A 16,328-nucleotide genomic window follows, 5' to 3' on the forward strand; every position below is an offset into this window, starting at 1 on the left:
TCAACAATATTGAAATAGAGTTATCATCAGGATTGAACGCCATAAAAATTGAGATAAATTAAAATATCCATTCATGTTAGTAAATAGTACAATATATAACTCTGGACAAATAATTTGCTAAGGAGATAAAATATATATACACCAGATAAACAAATCTTTTTTCCAAAACAAAGTATCCTACAGCTTACTTAAAACTTAAAAGTCACACCTCAAAGTTGGTAATTTCCCCCCCCCCCCCCCTATTTTTATCAAATGAAATGACTTGACACATATATAAACATATTTTAGCAACTTTGATAAAGTTCTACACTATGCCCTTTTTTCTTTTTTCTTATTTTCATATTTTGTTCTTTGTTTTTTCAACAATAAGTTAAATTTGAATTATATAACAACCTAATGTCTCGCATGATATGCATGAAGATGTTGATCAACAACGGGATGGTCTCTATTCAAATGTGTAAGCAAAAGTCTTGGATGCTATTATTCGCACTTTTCACAGGAGATGAAAAGCTTACATTGTTTATCTTGTGTTTAATTTTTTATTCACGAGACTTTTAGCTTTACCTTTACCCTATCAAGATATAGGTACTGATGAAGTATGAATTCGTCTTTCTCAGTTGAACTCCTTGCCAATACAGATGGATAATGTGAAGCTAGCAACAGTACGGATCCTGCTAAAAGAATAGGTGGACTTGGGGCACACCAGTGTAGTGTGTGATAAAGAGTCTCTAATGGTCTAGTCAGAAAGATGAAAGTTCAATTGTACAGAGAATCAATATAGGCTAAAATTCTCTTGTGTATTTGTTGTGTACCTTAATACCTTTGTTTGTTCTTCGTGTCTTCTTTATAGGTCCTTTTCCCTATTTATGGGATTAAATGCCCTTCTTTATGACTCTGGATCCATTGGCAACAAATGGCGGGATGTTAGAGATTTCAATGATTTTCTACCTGTTGGTCCGTTGGTTACGCCTTTGGTTGTCTGGCATGTTAACCGATTATCCGTGTCATTTATGGGAAACTTGTTTAATGTTTGTTGTAACTGTCCATCCCCTGGACGATGGTAGATTTCTTCCTCTTCAGGTTCGTTTTTAATTACTTCATGATATTAATATATTTTCTTGTGTTTGCTTGAGTGATTAGCAATGTTCATGAAATTTGAGGTAAAAAAAAAAAAAATATATATATATATATATATATATAAGATATTAAATCTAGGGATGCAATGAGGGAGAGACAACGATGGGTCTCTCTTCGAATGTGCATGTGAATGTCTTAGATGTTGTGACTCAAACTTTTCACGGGATATGGGAAAGTTTATTTTGATTATCATACGACTGAATTTTTACTCAGGAGACCTTTTTGCTTGTATAGTATGACACATATAATTTACGGTATGATTAATACGATATACATCTATGTATTGTGCGATTTACAAACATGTTCAATATATATTTATGATACAATATTTTTTTCACTCGATATGTATCGTGTATTGAATGTTATTGACAACTATGCCACTTATTAATCGACCCAACTATTTAGGTTACACACCTTCACCATTTTCATTTAGGAGATTTTTCTTCATTCCAATTAAAAAACACCACTTTTGTTTTTATCCATATTCAATTAAAAATGATAATCTTTATGAACCTTTTTCTATTCCTTTTTTCCCTTTCAAATAGCAACATAAATGTCGAAGTGAACATATTAATTAATCTGAAATAACCCAACTTCAAAGAATCTGCAAAAGGAAAAATGAAAATAATAATAGTCCTTTGTGCACACAAATGTAGGGCCCATACCATCTGCGACAAATGGGTTGAATTTGAACTTTGAACCGAAGCCACAAAGGGTAAAATTGTAAAGTAAATAGAAATGAGAATAGGGCTAAAAGAAACAACACGTGAGTGTGAGATCATCTATTTATTCATCATCGTAAAAAATAAAAATTTCTGATCTCATCTGAAATGGCTATGGCGGCTGCTACTGCTGATGTCCTTGTCCCGAGGCTGGAAGAAAAGCACGAGGAACTACAAGAGAAGAAGCAGAAGATGACAGATGAAGAAAGACAAGAGGAAGATGACGTCCCCTATCGTGAGAAAGTTGGCTTACCTTTGGATGACGAACTTCAAGAGAAGAAGCAGAAGAAGACAGATGAAGAAAAACAAGACGTCCCATATCTTAGTGACGATGACGATGATGATTGTTTTCCTGGTGAGCTCCCTGATATGACCCGTGCAGAATTGGCTTTGTATCATCAACAGGTTGAAGAGAGCGGGGTAAGCAATCATCGGATATAGTGAGTTTGTGCGTGATGATGCTCCCATGAATCTTGTCTCATTCTGATTCGCAGGGCTTCGATGTTGGCGACTTCCGCCACTCTTTCGCATGCGGTAGAATTGAGCCGATGGGATTCGAGGGGGTCATTAATGATGCTCATAAGAAAAAACTTGGTGAATATTCTATGGAAGCAATCCACAAGTACAACACTGATGAGGTCTTTAAATAATCAAACCCCTTGATTAGTTACCTCTATTATTATTGTTATTGCTGTTGGCTTTATTGTGTCTGGGACAATTTCTTGTAGAAGAAGAACTTTAAGTTCAAGGAGGTGGTGAAGGCAAATGTGCAGTGCGTTGCCGGCCTCATGTATTATATTACCTTCAAGGCTGAGGATGCTTCTACTGCTACTATTGAAACCTTTCAAGCTAAAGTGTGGAGAGGAATTGGATTTGTAGAGGTCACATCTATTAGGGTAAAGCCCATCTCTATCTCCAAGCAAGGTAATTCCTTTTTCTATGCTCCATCAAATAAACCTTTGAAACTGCTCCTAAGTCATGCATTAGCTGGGAAAAGCATGATAATGTTTTACATTTGCAATTTCCTTTTTTTGTATTAATTTGCTTGATGCATGAGGTTACAATGCTGAGTTAACTTAGTTGGAGAGGAATGTTTGAAAAGGATCTACTCTCTAATAATACACGTCTTGTGCTATTGCTCCTGCTTGACTTGTCTAGATTTGTAGCTTCAACCTTTTAGCATGTGTGCATCTTCTCTGTTATTTGAATGATTACTTGAAAACTACCCTGTTTTTAAAAGAGTTGTTATCATGCTTTGGGAACTTATTTTGCTTGGACTCATAGTTAGGATGTATTTGAAACCTTGTATACATTTTATTTGGAAGATCTACCTTCTCTTATTTGCTTTTGGATTTTGATGAATTTAGGCTTAACCTCAAAAGCTACTAGTTTCAAAATTTATTCTCGATCAAATTCATGTTATACCGGAGCCACTAAGCCACTTTAGTTGTTATTTATGTTTTGGTTGTCATCTTCAGAACCCTATAACTAGCTATTGCAGATTTATATTCTGTTACTACTTTTATGTTCCAGTGTTGCAGACACCATGATGCACCAAGAATATTGTTAATTTGAAATCTCGAATTTTGGAATTTCACCAATGTAAATCTTTATCCAACTAAAGATTTTGTGGGTTTTTTTTTTTTTTTTTTTTTTTTTTTTTTAACTACTTTCCTTATTGATGTACTCATTGGAAGCCTATTTAAAATGGCTTTAGTAAATATTTAAGGTAGATTTTGATGGTTGGAATTTTGTTCTGGAAATTTTTGAAGTGCCGGGTGTTGATTCCAAGCAAACCTAATTGCTGATTCAAATGTGCAGTTGTTACACTCCTTTGAAATACCACATTAAACAAAATGATGTCAAATTCTAAATGTCAGATGTGCCCCGCTGGGACCATATTTTCAAAATCTTAAGATGCTATCAAAATAAAAAATTCCAAATGTCAGATGCCCCAACCAATATATCCATCCAATAAAAAATCTACCACCCTTCTAGGCAAAACCCAAAAACTCCAAATGATCTAAAGACAAAACAACACAATTAATACACCCTCTCACATGAATCAAAAGACGATACACTATCTTGCCACTATTCCAACACATACAATACCTGGCCACAATTTGAAAGCCTCTCCTCAAGTTGTCGCCAATATATTCCCTCACACCGCCATCCAAACATGAAAGGAAACTTGCATAGAGGCCTTAAGGGTTTGTTTGGATACAGCTGAAAACTGAAAAACACTGTAGCAAAATAATTTTTAAATGTGTGAATAGTACCGTGAGACCCATTTTTAATGAAAAAGTTGCTGAAAAGTGAAATTTGTGAGTCTGTGAACAGTGCACGGTGTGCACTGATTGGCTGAAAATTGTTTGACAAGTCAAACTTTGCGGCTACTGTTCATGAACAGTGCATGAAATGTAGCCGTAACAGTAAAATTTGTCCCAAAACACGTGAAAAAAAAAAAAAAAAAAAAAAAAAAAAAAAAAAAACAGAAAAACGCAAACACAAACGCATCAGCCGGACCCAAACGCACGCTAACCCTCCAAATACTTTTTCAAGGAAAGATGACATAGATAGACCCTCTTAGCACGTTATAGTAAGAATGAATATCAAAACCCCCATTTTTCTTCAATTTCCACCAAACACAGTCCCCACTCACAGTAGGAGTATTAGACTCCAACATATGAAGAAAATTCAAATCCCAATAATTGAAATCACCAAGGAATCTCACATATCACTTTTTAATATGTTTACAATGTAAACAGCACTACACTGGCTTACATATACTTATATTCTATTGTTTGATCCATGTCTTACCTATATGATTCTTTGACTTATTCTCTTGTTTGAATACTTCGTTTTTGGCTAGCAAATGCCTTTTCTTTTTTCTTTTTTTCTTTTTTTTTTTTTCTGGTTAGAAAATGCAAGCTTATAAATTTTGAACACTACAGATGGAATCTATCTTCACTTGATTTTTTTTTTTTTTTTCATTTTTTTTTCAGAAAAAATAAAAAAATAAACTATTTCTCATCAAAAGCTTTATGAGATGCCAGTCTGAACTATGGATCCATAAAACCTATTGTTCTTACTAGATAACTTGGTGATGGACATTTAGTGATGATCTTAGATTTGAAATTATAATAAAGCTCCCAATGGGTTGAAAAACTTCAAATTGCACTGTGCTTCTTTGTTGCCTTGGCGGTTGTCTGAGTATGAAGGTTTGAAGGTTGGAAAAAGAACATTGCTGAATACCCAAATAAAGATAAACTTCAAATTGCATGCAAGATGCAAGGAGAAAAAAAGAATCATGACCAAATGCAGCATGGGTGCAACTAATTATTGTGCAAGTGAATAGGTTCCATTTGCTGATGCAGCAAGATTAGGCCAAGGCAGAATCATGATTTGGTCATAGTCAGAATTGATTATTTAGGACTGTGGACCAGCTAGTCTAATAGCTCAAAAATGGCGAATAAGGCACTTGACATAGACTTATCGTTTGGTGTTTTTGACCTTATTTTTGTTATTTGCAGGAAATGAAGACTTGGCAATATGCTGTTCGCGAAGTTCATGAAGGTTGCTGGCAGTATTTTTCTATTTAAGTCAAATGGAGGGAAAACACTTTTTAAGTCTGAATTTAATATTATGTATGGTAAGTTTAGGTTGATATTATGTTTTTGAGACTTGTTAAATTATGCATGGATGTTCTACTCATAGGTTGCCAAATGTGGCCTTTTTCATCAAATGTCAAGCAAAGAAAATGCCTCCTTTAGTTTCCTTTACTAAAGGGTTAACTTGACAATATTAAGGATGGGGACTGGGACATTGGAACTACACTTGTCCATTGCGTCTTTGAAGTTGTGTAGTGAGAGAGACCACCACCTCTAGCTCTTTTTGATTCATTGTAGTGCAGCTCGCATCTCAGCAGGACACCCCCAGATCCTTGCTCAAGGCAGCATCAAAGTGACAGTAACTAAATATTATAATAAAATCTTTGTTTTAAAGAGAGGACGTCTGAATCGTTGATAAAAGTCACTAAGGAAATGGTTTGATTATAAAATCGTAGAATGAATCTATTGTCTTGTTTTTTTTTTTTTTTTTTTTAAGACGGATTTTTTATGTCCATTTTTACCCAAAATCTCAAAAATTTTGAGATAACTTTTGAGATAACTCGGCGACTCTGCTTGTGCTAAATTTCCAAGCAGTCCCAGCTTGAAAATTAAGTTATTCACTACCCCCATCCAAGGGACCCTCCCCCCTAGCCTCTTAGACGCTTTAAAGACTATGTTGAGACCAATTCTTCCATAGTTCAGCTTCTTAGTAGAATTTCTCTTGATTCCTCCTAGTTGTTAGTGTTCTTTTCTCTGGGCATTAAGATAATTGTTTTTTACACCCTAGTCTTCCTTAGTCTAGTGTTAATTCACATCCCACATTCTCCTAATTCTTAAAGTGAAATCCCTTAGTCTAATTTTGGAACACTTTTGTTGACGAAATTTATCAAATTGCATTTGGATTTTATATTGGGTTCTATTTGAATTTGAATATTTTTGCTAAATTTAAAATTCTTGGATTTTTATTTAATGATTTGGGATATGTTAAATCCGAGTTTAATTTCTTGCTGTATTGGTGAATGAAGAAATTATGGCTAATTACAACTAACTCACTTGTGGTTTGACCGAAGTTTAAATTGTCTATCCATGGTTTGAAATTTGGTACTTTATTCACTTCAACTCAGTTAGCTCACTTATGTTAAAAATGAGGCTAAATATGTATTTTTGCTCCCATTATAAGTCTCTCTCCTCCCAGAACATAAAATAAATAAATAAATAAATAAAAAGGGAAAACAATATCAAAAAGTGAGGGTTTTGTAAAAATTAAGAAAAAAGATTGCCCCACTTGTTCTTAATTTTTATAGAACTCTCACCTTTTGAGTTCATTTTCCTTGTTCTTTTATGTTTTGGGAGGAGAGAGACATAAAGGGGAAGCAAAATTACATATTTAAACCTTTTTTTTTTTTTTTTATAAAAGTGGGTTACAAAGCTCTAACTAAGTTAACGTTAGGTGGGTAAGGTGCCAAATTTCAAACCACGGATAGGCAACTTAAATTTTGGTTAAACCATAGGTGAGTAAGTTGCAATTAGCCCAAAAATTATATTGGTGGAAAATGAATTTTGGTCTTAATTTTTTTTTTTTTAATTATCTACAAAATTTTATATAGTTTTGTGTTTTTATGAGTTAGACCAACATATTTGAGTCATTTGACTATCTATTACGTAACTGGACACCTCATTTTGTATTTCCTATGACTTGAGCCTTCGACCCTTGAAGACGATATCAAGGGAAGCAAGTATCAATAAAGTAGTGCACAAGATTGCAAAAATCTTTAATAAAAAAAAAAAAAAATTTGTTCAACATTTGCATGATTCATCCTTATGCAATTTTAAGGCAAGTGAGGAAGCCGCTTAAGGCCTTCAAATTTTAACCAATAGAGATATTTATTTCTTGTGAAAAATTAATTAGGCCATAAATATTAACCAATAAATAAAAAAATAATTTTTTTTGTCAAAGAAAATCAAGGCCCCAAAGTGAAAAAAAGAGTGACCCCCAAATAAAATTTAAAAAAAGTCTCCAAATTTCAATTAGATGAAAGTTTTTTGGTAAATTAGTTGAGGGAGACATCAGATGACACATATGATATGACATACAATGAAATCAGTAAAACAAAAACCCAAAAAGTAGAAACAGTCATTTTGAACCAAATATTATTGTTTTTATTTTTATTTTTTTGGTAGAGGATTTCCACCGTTGGACCAAACAAGAAGTAAAAACATGTTCGTATAGAATTTTCAGAGAGAGAGAGAGTAGTACCCTTGAAAGCAAGGTAAAGTGCAATAGCGTCGTCTCTTGGGGAGGTTGGAACTGGAGGAACGCTTAGCGTCGATGTTGATTTGCTCTCTCTCTCTCTCTCTCTCTCTCTCTCTCTCTCTCTCTCTCTCTCTCTCTCTCTCTCTCTCTCTCTCTCTCTCTCTTCAACCTTTGCGTTGTGTGTGTTCGGTTTTGTGGTATTGTGAGGCAGAAAAAAAAAACATATGTTGAAATTTAAATGAACATTGAATGTGAGTCTAAGGATAATAGACGTGATTTTCTAAATCATAGAGTCTTCTTAGACTGATTAACTAGTGAGATGCATCTTTAAAAAAAAAACTAGTGAGATGTAGGGAGAGAACTAGGGCTGGCTGAGCATGGATCCAGCCTACCCGATCAACCGCCCGACCCGACCCAAACCAAAGGGTTTTGGGCAAGTTGGATAGTTCTCGGGTCGAATTTTGGGTCAAATACTTTGGTCATGAGTCCAACCTAGCTAACCCGCCCAATTTTTAATATTAAAAAATATATATATAGAGAGAGGGAGAAGAAGAAAAAGAAAAGAGTTACCACGTTTCCCCAGCCTTCAAGACCTTTTGCTTGCCATCTTTTTTTTTTTTTTTTTTTTTAACAAAAGAGGTGGGTTTTGAAAGCTTGGGAAGAGGTAAGGAAGGTTTTGGAATTATTTTCCATATTTCTAGTTTCTTACTTTTAATGACTTTCACTTATTATGATAATGCCTAAAATTATGATATTATCTACTTATATTCCCAATATAATATTCAAAAAAGAATTATTCCTAAGATAGATTTCTTTCTTAACTTAGAATATTTAATTCTTTCTCAAAAAAAAAAATTACTATATTTAATTAAAATTCTTTGTCAACCACAGGTCCATAACCATCTATTGGAATTTTCCTAATGCAAACCATATGAAAATTAAAGTTTCCTTTTGAGTTATGTTTTCCCTCATTAAACCTTGATTCTAAATTTGAATTCCATTTTGAATTTGGTCATCCATAACTAATTAGGAATTTTGTAACATACGAGTCAAACATAAATTCATTAATTTATACTTATCAATAGGAATGTAATAATCGTATATGCTAATTCAATTTTTTTGCTTCACTGAATTTTTAATTTTTCTTATACAAAATTTTCATTTGAAAAGTCAAGTTTCCTTTTGCGTCATGTCTTCATGTGTGACATATCTAATCTAGTCAAATTCTCATCTAATTAAGTTTCATTAGATAAAGAAAATTAATAATAAATATATATAACCATAAACGTCTCATATATATTTTTATATATATTCTAATAAAAAAAACCTATTCTATTTAATTCATTTCATTTAATGTAAATTTAACTATTACCATAAATGACTAATTTATGAAGACTATTACTCAAATCAAGAGTAATGCTACTAATACAAACTATTTTACAACATCTATAATAATAATAATAATAATAATAATAATAATAATAGTAATAATAATAGGTAAAACTGAAAGAAAATCCAACTAGATTTCAAATTAGAATTCAATTAGAGTCTAGTTTTACGCCACGTGTCCCATCTAATCTAAGTTTTTAAATTTTTGTGTCAAGTGGTTAATTCAATGTAAAAATTGGATTTCAATTAGAGTTTAATTTTGCGACATGTGTCCCATCTAATCTAAGTTTTTTAATTTTTTATCAAATGAGTTAATTTAGTGTCAAAAACAAGGAGTCTAATATAAGTAAACCATTAAAACATAATTTTTGAATGATTTTATATTTATGAGCCTTTTTTTTGTAGAACTAAAAACAATTCAAGTTTATAAGTCATCTATATATTATATATAGGTAAAACTAGGAGAAAATCCAATTAAATTTCAAATTGAAATTCAATTAGAATTTCATTTTGCACCACGTGTTCTATCTAATCAAAATTTTTAATTTTTTGTACCAAATTAGTTAGTTCAGTGTAAAAATTGGATTTCAATTAGAGTTTAATTTTACAGCATATGTACCTTCTAATCAAAGTTTTTAAATTTGTGTCAAATGAGTTAATTTAGAGTATAAAACGAGGAGTCCAATATAAATAAATCATAAAAAACATAATCATATATCTAACACTATATATAAAATTAGAGGAAGAGAGAGTTTGAATGATTTTATATTTATGAGCCTTTTTTTTATAACTAAAAAAAATTTAAATTTATAAGTTATCTATATATATATATATATATATATATTTATAGGTAAAGCTTAGCAATAATCTAATAAATTCTACACTTGAAGTCCAATTTTGTACCATGTGTCCTAAATTATTTATTTTTAGAGAGTTTTATTTCTTAATTTTGGAATCAAATGTGGGACCATATCATAAATATCCATTCAAGTGAGTTATTGTGTAAAAAAACCAAAGAGTCTAGAATTAATAAACATAAAAATATTTAAAAAATTGACAATTTACATTTTCTACCTAATAGCATTTTTACAAGACTTTTTAAAGAGTTAAAAAAAATATAAGAATGACTATCAATAATATTTAAATTATATATGTAAGAATTATACTATGCATCTCAATGTGTATCTTTTAAGTATATCCATGCATATGCATAGGGTTATGGATAATGTACTTGTGGCTTTTGAAACCCTCTATTACCTAAAAAGGAAGACCCAAGGGAAACTAGGTTACATGGCTTTAAAACTTGATATGAATAAGGCATATGATAGGGTAGAATGGATTTTCTTGGAGAAAGTTATGAGGCATTTAGGGTTTGCTGACAGTTTGATTAAAATTATTATGTCCCGCATGTCAACTGTTTCTAATGCTGCCCTTTTGAATGGTCAACCCGTGGGTAACATCAAACCCACCAAAGGGTTAAGACAAGGTGACCCCTCTCCCCCTACCGCTTTTTACTTTGTGCTCTTGGTCTCCAAGGTTTGTTAAAAAAAGCTGAAGTGTAGGGTGATATAAATGGGGTGTCAATTTGCCGTAATGGCCCTAAAGTATCCTTTTTTTTTTTGCTGATGATAGTGTCCTATTTTGTCGAGCCAAGGAGGAGGAATGCCAAACTATCCTAGATTTGTTAGCAATCTATGAAAGAGGATTGGGGCAAAAGATTAATAGAGAGAAAACTAATATTTTCTTTAGTTCTAATACTCTTCCATAGGTTCAGAACAATATCCAGCAACTCCTTGGGGTACCGACCATTCGGCAATATGAAAAATATTTAGGTTTGTCGGCTTTAGTGGGGAGAGCAAAGAAACAAAGTTTCATCTACCTAAAAGAGAGGGTTTGGAGGAAGCTCCAAGGGTGGAAGGAAAAAAAAATTCTTTCTCATGCAGACAGAGAAGTGTTGATAAAATCGGTGATTCTAGCTATCCCCACATACACTATGAGTTGTTTCAAACTCCCTAAGGGGTTGGTGAAGGAGTTGGAGGTTTTGATTAGAAAATTTTGGTGGGGATATTATGGGGATAGTGGGAAGGTTCATTGGGTGAATTGGAAGCGCTTATGCAAGGCCAAAGAAGTTGGGGATTTGGGCTTCAAAAAGATTGAGAAGTTTAATGACTCATTATTGGCTAAGTAGGTGCGGCGCATGATAAACAACCCAAACTCCCTTTGCCACAGGGTGTTCAAAGCAAGATTTTTCCCAAATTGCTCAATCCTAGATGCCAAAGACTCTACCATTGGTTCCTATGCATGGAAGAGTATCCTAGGAGCTAGAGATGTGATCTGTAGGGGTATGGTGTGGAGGATAGGGAATGGGCAAGATGTTAGAATACACTACAACAAAAGTGGGCTATGGTGACAAAATCTAGTGAGGATAAACAATTTCATCACCAAATGATAACATTTAGTGAGGAAAAGAAGAATTCATCACAAAATATTATAAAAATTTTAAAATTGGTGATGAAATCAATATTTCATCACCAAAGATGTACCAATTGGTGACAAAATCAATATTTCGTCACCAAAGATGTACAAATTGGTGACGAAATATTTATTTCCTCACTATAGGTCATGAAAAAAAGGCAAACCTAGGATGACGAAATATTCGCGTCACCAAAGACTTACCAGAGGTGACGAAATTATAAATTCGTCACCCAATATTAGAATGTAGGTGTTTTTGGTGACGAAATAAATTTTCGTCACCTATTGTTTAACCAAAGACTAACCAAAATACATCTGAAATCTAAAAACTGACTGAAATAGCTTGGATGCTTGAAAATTACCAAAATACCCCTAATTGTAAAAAATGACCAAAATACCCCTCAAAACCCAAAAAAAATGACTAAAATACCCCTGAAACCTATAAAATGACAAAAATGGCCCTAAAACCTATATGATGATAAAAATACACCTTAAACCTAAAAGATGATCGAAATACCCTCAAACCTAAAAATGATCAAAATACCCTTAAATGACCAAAATACTCATTTTTATAATTTCTAGCTATTTTGGTCATTTTTTAGGTTTATGGGGTATTCTGGATTTTTTATAAGTTTCAAGGGTATTTTGGTCATTTTTTAAGGTTTTGAGGGTATTTTCAGTTATTTTATAGGTTTTGGGGGGTATTTTGGCAATTTTCATATTATGAGGGTATTTTGGTCATTTTAGGTTTCATGGATATTTTGGTAATTTTTAGGTTTTGGGGAGTATTTTGGTCAATTCTTAGGTTTAGGACGTATTTTTGTCAGTTTTAGTTTTGGGGGGTATTTTGGTCATTTTGAAGGTTCCGGGGGTATTTCGGTTATTTTTTAGGTTCAGGGGGTATTTTGGTTTTTTTTTTTTTAGTTTCCGGGGATATTTTGGTAATGTTTTAAGTTTTAGGAGTATTTTGGCATTTTCATGATTTTAGAGGGATTTTGATCATTTTTAAGGTTTAGGGTGCATTTCGGCAATTTAAGAGGATTTTAGGAGTACTTTGGTTATTTGCAAGTTTTAGGGGCAATTTGGTAATTTTGATTATTGGGTAATTGGGTGGATTGGGGCTTACCCATAATAATTTGGTTGAGTTAAGTTTGGGTTAGATTTAATTGGTTAAATGGATAATAATGGGTAAATTACATCCGATTGACATGAAAATTGGCATGCATGTTAAGACCATATAGAACATGTAATCCAACGGTTAGATTTTCAAAATATGAAATCAATAATAATTTATTGGGTGGTGTAACATTTTTTAGAGTTACATTAGGTGTAACTTGAACCCAACCCTATAATTCTTAATTCGATGTGAATTTTGATAAATCTACCGTTAGATTACATTATCTTCATATATTTTTCATGCTTATAAAATTTCAATGTGATCAAAGATTAATAGGTATGTCATCAATCAATTGTCTAAATTCAAGTTTTTGTAGTTTAAAATAACGTAAAAAATATGAGTTTAAAGATCAAATGGTAAATTACACCTGATTGGCATGGAAATTAGCATGCATGTTAAGAACATATAGAACATGTAATCCAACAGTTGGATTTTCAAAATATGAATTCAATAATAAGCTATTGGGTGGTGTAACATTTTTTAGAGTTACATCAATTGTAACTTAAACCCAACCCTATATTTCTTCATTTAATGTGAATTTTAACAAATTTACCGTTAGATTACATTATCTTCATATATATTTTCATACATTCAAAATTTCAAAGTGATAAAAAATTAATAGTCATGTCATTAATCAATCATTTAAATTAAAGTTTTTGTAGTTGAAAATAACGCATAAAAGATGAGTTTAAAGATCAAATGGTAAACTATATCCGATTGACATGAAAAATGACATGCATGTTAAGAACATATAGAACATGTAATTCAACGGTTGGATTTTCAAAATATGAATTCAATAATAAGCTATTGGGTGGTGTAACATTTTTTAGAGTTACATCAGCTGTAACTTGAACCCAGCCTTATATCTCGTAATTCGATGTGAATTTTGACAAATCTACCGTTAGATTACATTATTTTCATATATTTTTCATGCTTACAAAATTTCAAGGTGATCAAAGATTAATAGACATGTCATCAATCAATTGTCTAAATTCAAGTTTTTGTAGTTTAAAATAATGCATAAAAAATGAGTTTAAAGATCAAATGGTAAGTTACACCCGATTGGCATGAAAATTTGCATGCATGTTAAGAACATATATAATATGTAATTCAACGGTTGGATTTTCAAAATATGCATTCAATAATAAGCTGTTGGGTGGTGTAACATTTTTTAGAGTTATATCAGGTGTAACTTGAACCCAACCCTATATTTCTTAATTCAATGTAAATTTTGACAAATTTACCGTTAGATTAAATTATCTTCATATATTTTTCAATCTTACAAAATTTCAAGGTGATCAAAGATTAATAGTCGTGTCATCAATCAATTGTTTAAATTCCAATTTTTGTAATTTAAAATAACGCATAAAAGATGAATTTAAAGATCAAATGGTAAGTTTCACCCGATTGGCATGAAAATTTGCATGCATGTTAAGAACATATAGAATATGTAATTCAACGGTTGGATTTTCAAAATATGTATTCAATAATAAGCTATTGGGTGGTGTAACATTTTTTAGAGTTACATCAGCTGTAACTTGAACCCAGTCCTATATTTCGTAATTTGATGTGAATTTTGACAAATCTACCTGTTAGATTACATTATCTTCATATATATTTTCATGCATTCAAAATTTCAAGGTGATCAAAGATTAATAGGAATGTCATCAATCAATTGTCTAAATTCAAGTTTTTATAGTTTAAAATAACGCATAAAAGATGAGTTTAGAGATCAAATGGTAAACTACATCCGATTGGCATGAAAATTGGCATGCATGTTAAGAACATAAAGAAAATGTAATCCAGTGGTTAGATTTTGAAAATATGAATTCAATAATAAGTTATCAGGTGGTGTAACATTTTTTAGAGTTACATCAGGTGTAACTTGAACCTAGACCTGTATTTCTTAGTTCGATGTGAATTTTGACAAATCTACCGTTAGATTACATTATTTTCATATATTTTTCATGCTTACAAAATTTCAAGGTAATCAAAAATTAATAGACATGTCATCAATCAATTGTCGAAATTTAAGTTTTTGTAGTTAAAAATAACGCATAAAAAATGAGTTTAAAGATCAAATGGTAAATTACACCAGATTAGCATGAAAATTGGCATGCATGTTAAGAACATATAGATCATGTAATCCAACGGTTGGATTTTCAAAATATGCATTCAATAATAAGTTATCGGGTGGTGTAACATTTTTTAGAGTTACAATAAGTGTAACTTGAACCCAGCCCTATATTTCTTAATTCAATGTGAATTTTGACAAATTTACCGTTAGATTAAATTATCTTCATATATTTTTCAAGCTCACAAAATTTCAAGGTGATCAAAAATTAATAGTCATGTCATCAATCAATTGTTTAAATTCAAGTTTTTGTAGTTTAAAATAACGCATAAAAGATGAATTTAAAGATCAAATGGTAAGTTACACCCAATTGGCATGAAAATTTGCATGCATGTTAAGAACATATAGAATATGTAATTCAACGGTTGGATTTTCAAAATATGAATTCAATATTAAGTTATTAGGTGGTGTATCATTTTTTAGAGTTACATTAGGTGTAACTTGAATCCAGCCCTATATTTCTTAATTTGATGTGAATTTTGATTGCTCTAACAACTATGACTTCGGGATCATTTTGGGATCTTAACAGAAACGTTCAAAAACTGGTTGAGTTGTCTTGGTTTTCGGTTTTCACGGTTGATCAGCCGATTCCTAGTCAATCTTGGGTTTTTACTATTTTTCGGTTTTTAGTTATAACCAAACTGGATCTATGATCGGTTCCTGGTTGAATCGGCAAGTTTGGTCTAGTTATTAAAACCATGATAGTGCCAACCATGGTTTTAAAAACCGATACGAACAAAGAACCAAAAAAGTTACTGGTTACCAATTTTTTGGTTCAACCGGTGACATCATAAATATTTATTTTATAATTATAAAATAAAAATATAATAAGTTTATTACTAATAATATGTAGGTAAAAATTTGTAAAAGATTTATGTGAGTTTTCACATCTTATATTTAGAAAATAAAAATAGCAAAATGTAAAAATGTAACATTTAGTGATACTTTTCATTTAGATTTAATTATTTTTCTTCAAAATGGACCATCGCATATGTTGAATTGTAATCTTAAAAATAAAATGTTTATTATTTATTTATATGTGTATATATATATTAATGAATTAATGTTAGAGAAAAATTAAGTACTTTTTAAATTTATTCATTTAATTAGTTAAAACTACTATTTTTTTTAATCATAATTATAATAAGAAAAAAAAAACTAAATTCAGTGAATAACAAAGCTAAATCATAATTATCAAGTAGTAGTGGTAATATATATATATATATATATATATTATAATGTTTTTGAGAAGTAGTATTACAACATACGCTTAACCAAAAAAAAAAAAAAAAAAGTGTAATGTCCAGTGTTGCAAATAAGACAAAAACTAAAAGTAAAGGCTTAAAAAATATCAAAATTACGTGGCTCTTATTCATTCTATATTAAAAACTCAAAAACAAAGGTGTGGCTCTCATTTATTTGTTGTGTACAC

General features: G+C 31.4%; 2 protein-coding genes across 5 annotated transcripts in view; both read left to right on the top strand.

Annotated features, from left to right (window-relative positions):
* LOC126702087 (uncharacterized) overlaps positions 1-5,865 on the top strand; it is a 62,100-nt gene extending 56,235 nt beyond the window's left edge. Inside the window, exons 2-5 of one of the 4 annotated variants that reach the window (XM_050400706.1) lie at positions 2,113-2,279; positions 2,354-2,497; positions 2,588-2,783; positions 5,393-5,865. In XM_050400706.1, the coding sequence (XP_050256663.1) occupies positions 2,113-2,279; positions 2,354-2,497; positions 2,588-2,783; positions 5,393-5,433 (548 nt within the window). In that variant the 3' untranslated portion in view covers positions 5,434-5,865. Of the gene's footprint in view, positions 1-1,935; positions 2,280-2,353; positions 2,498-2,587; positions 2,784-5,392 lie in introns of those variants that run through there. The other 3 variants (XM_050400705.1, XM_050400703.1, XM_050400704.1) reach the window with 3 other exon arrangements.
* Positions 1-16,328, top strand: part of LOC126702086 (uncharacterized) — a 61,304-nt gene that overhangs the window by 19,854 nt on the left and 25,122 nt on the right. The window lies entirely within an intron of this gene.

The sequence above is a fragment of the Quercus robur genome, chromosome 10 (assembly GCF_932294415.1).
Source record: "Quercus robur chromosome 10, dhQueRobu3.1, whole genome shotgun sequence".
Lineage (NCBI taxonomy): Eukaryota > Viridiplantae > Streptophyta > Magnoliopsida > Fagales > Fagaceae > Quercus > Quercus robur.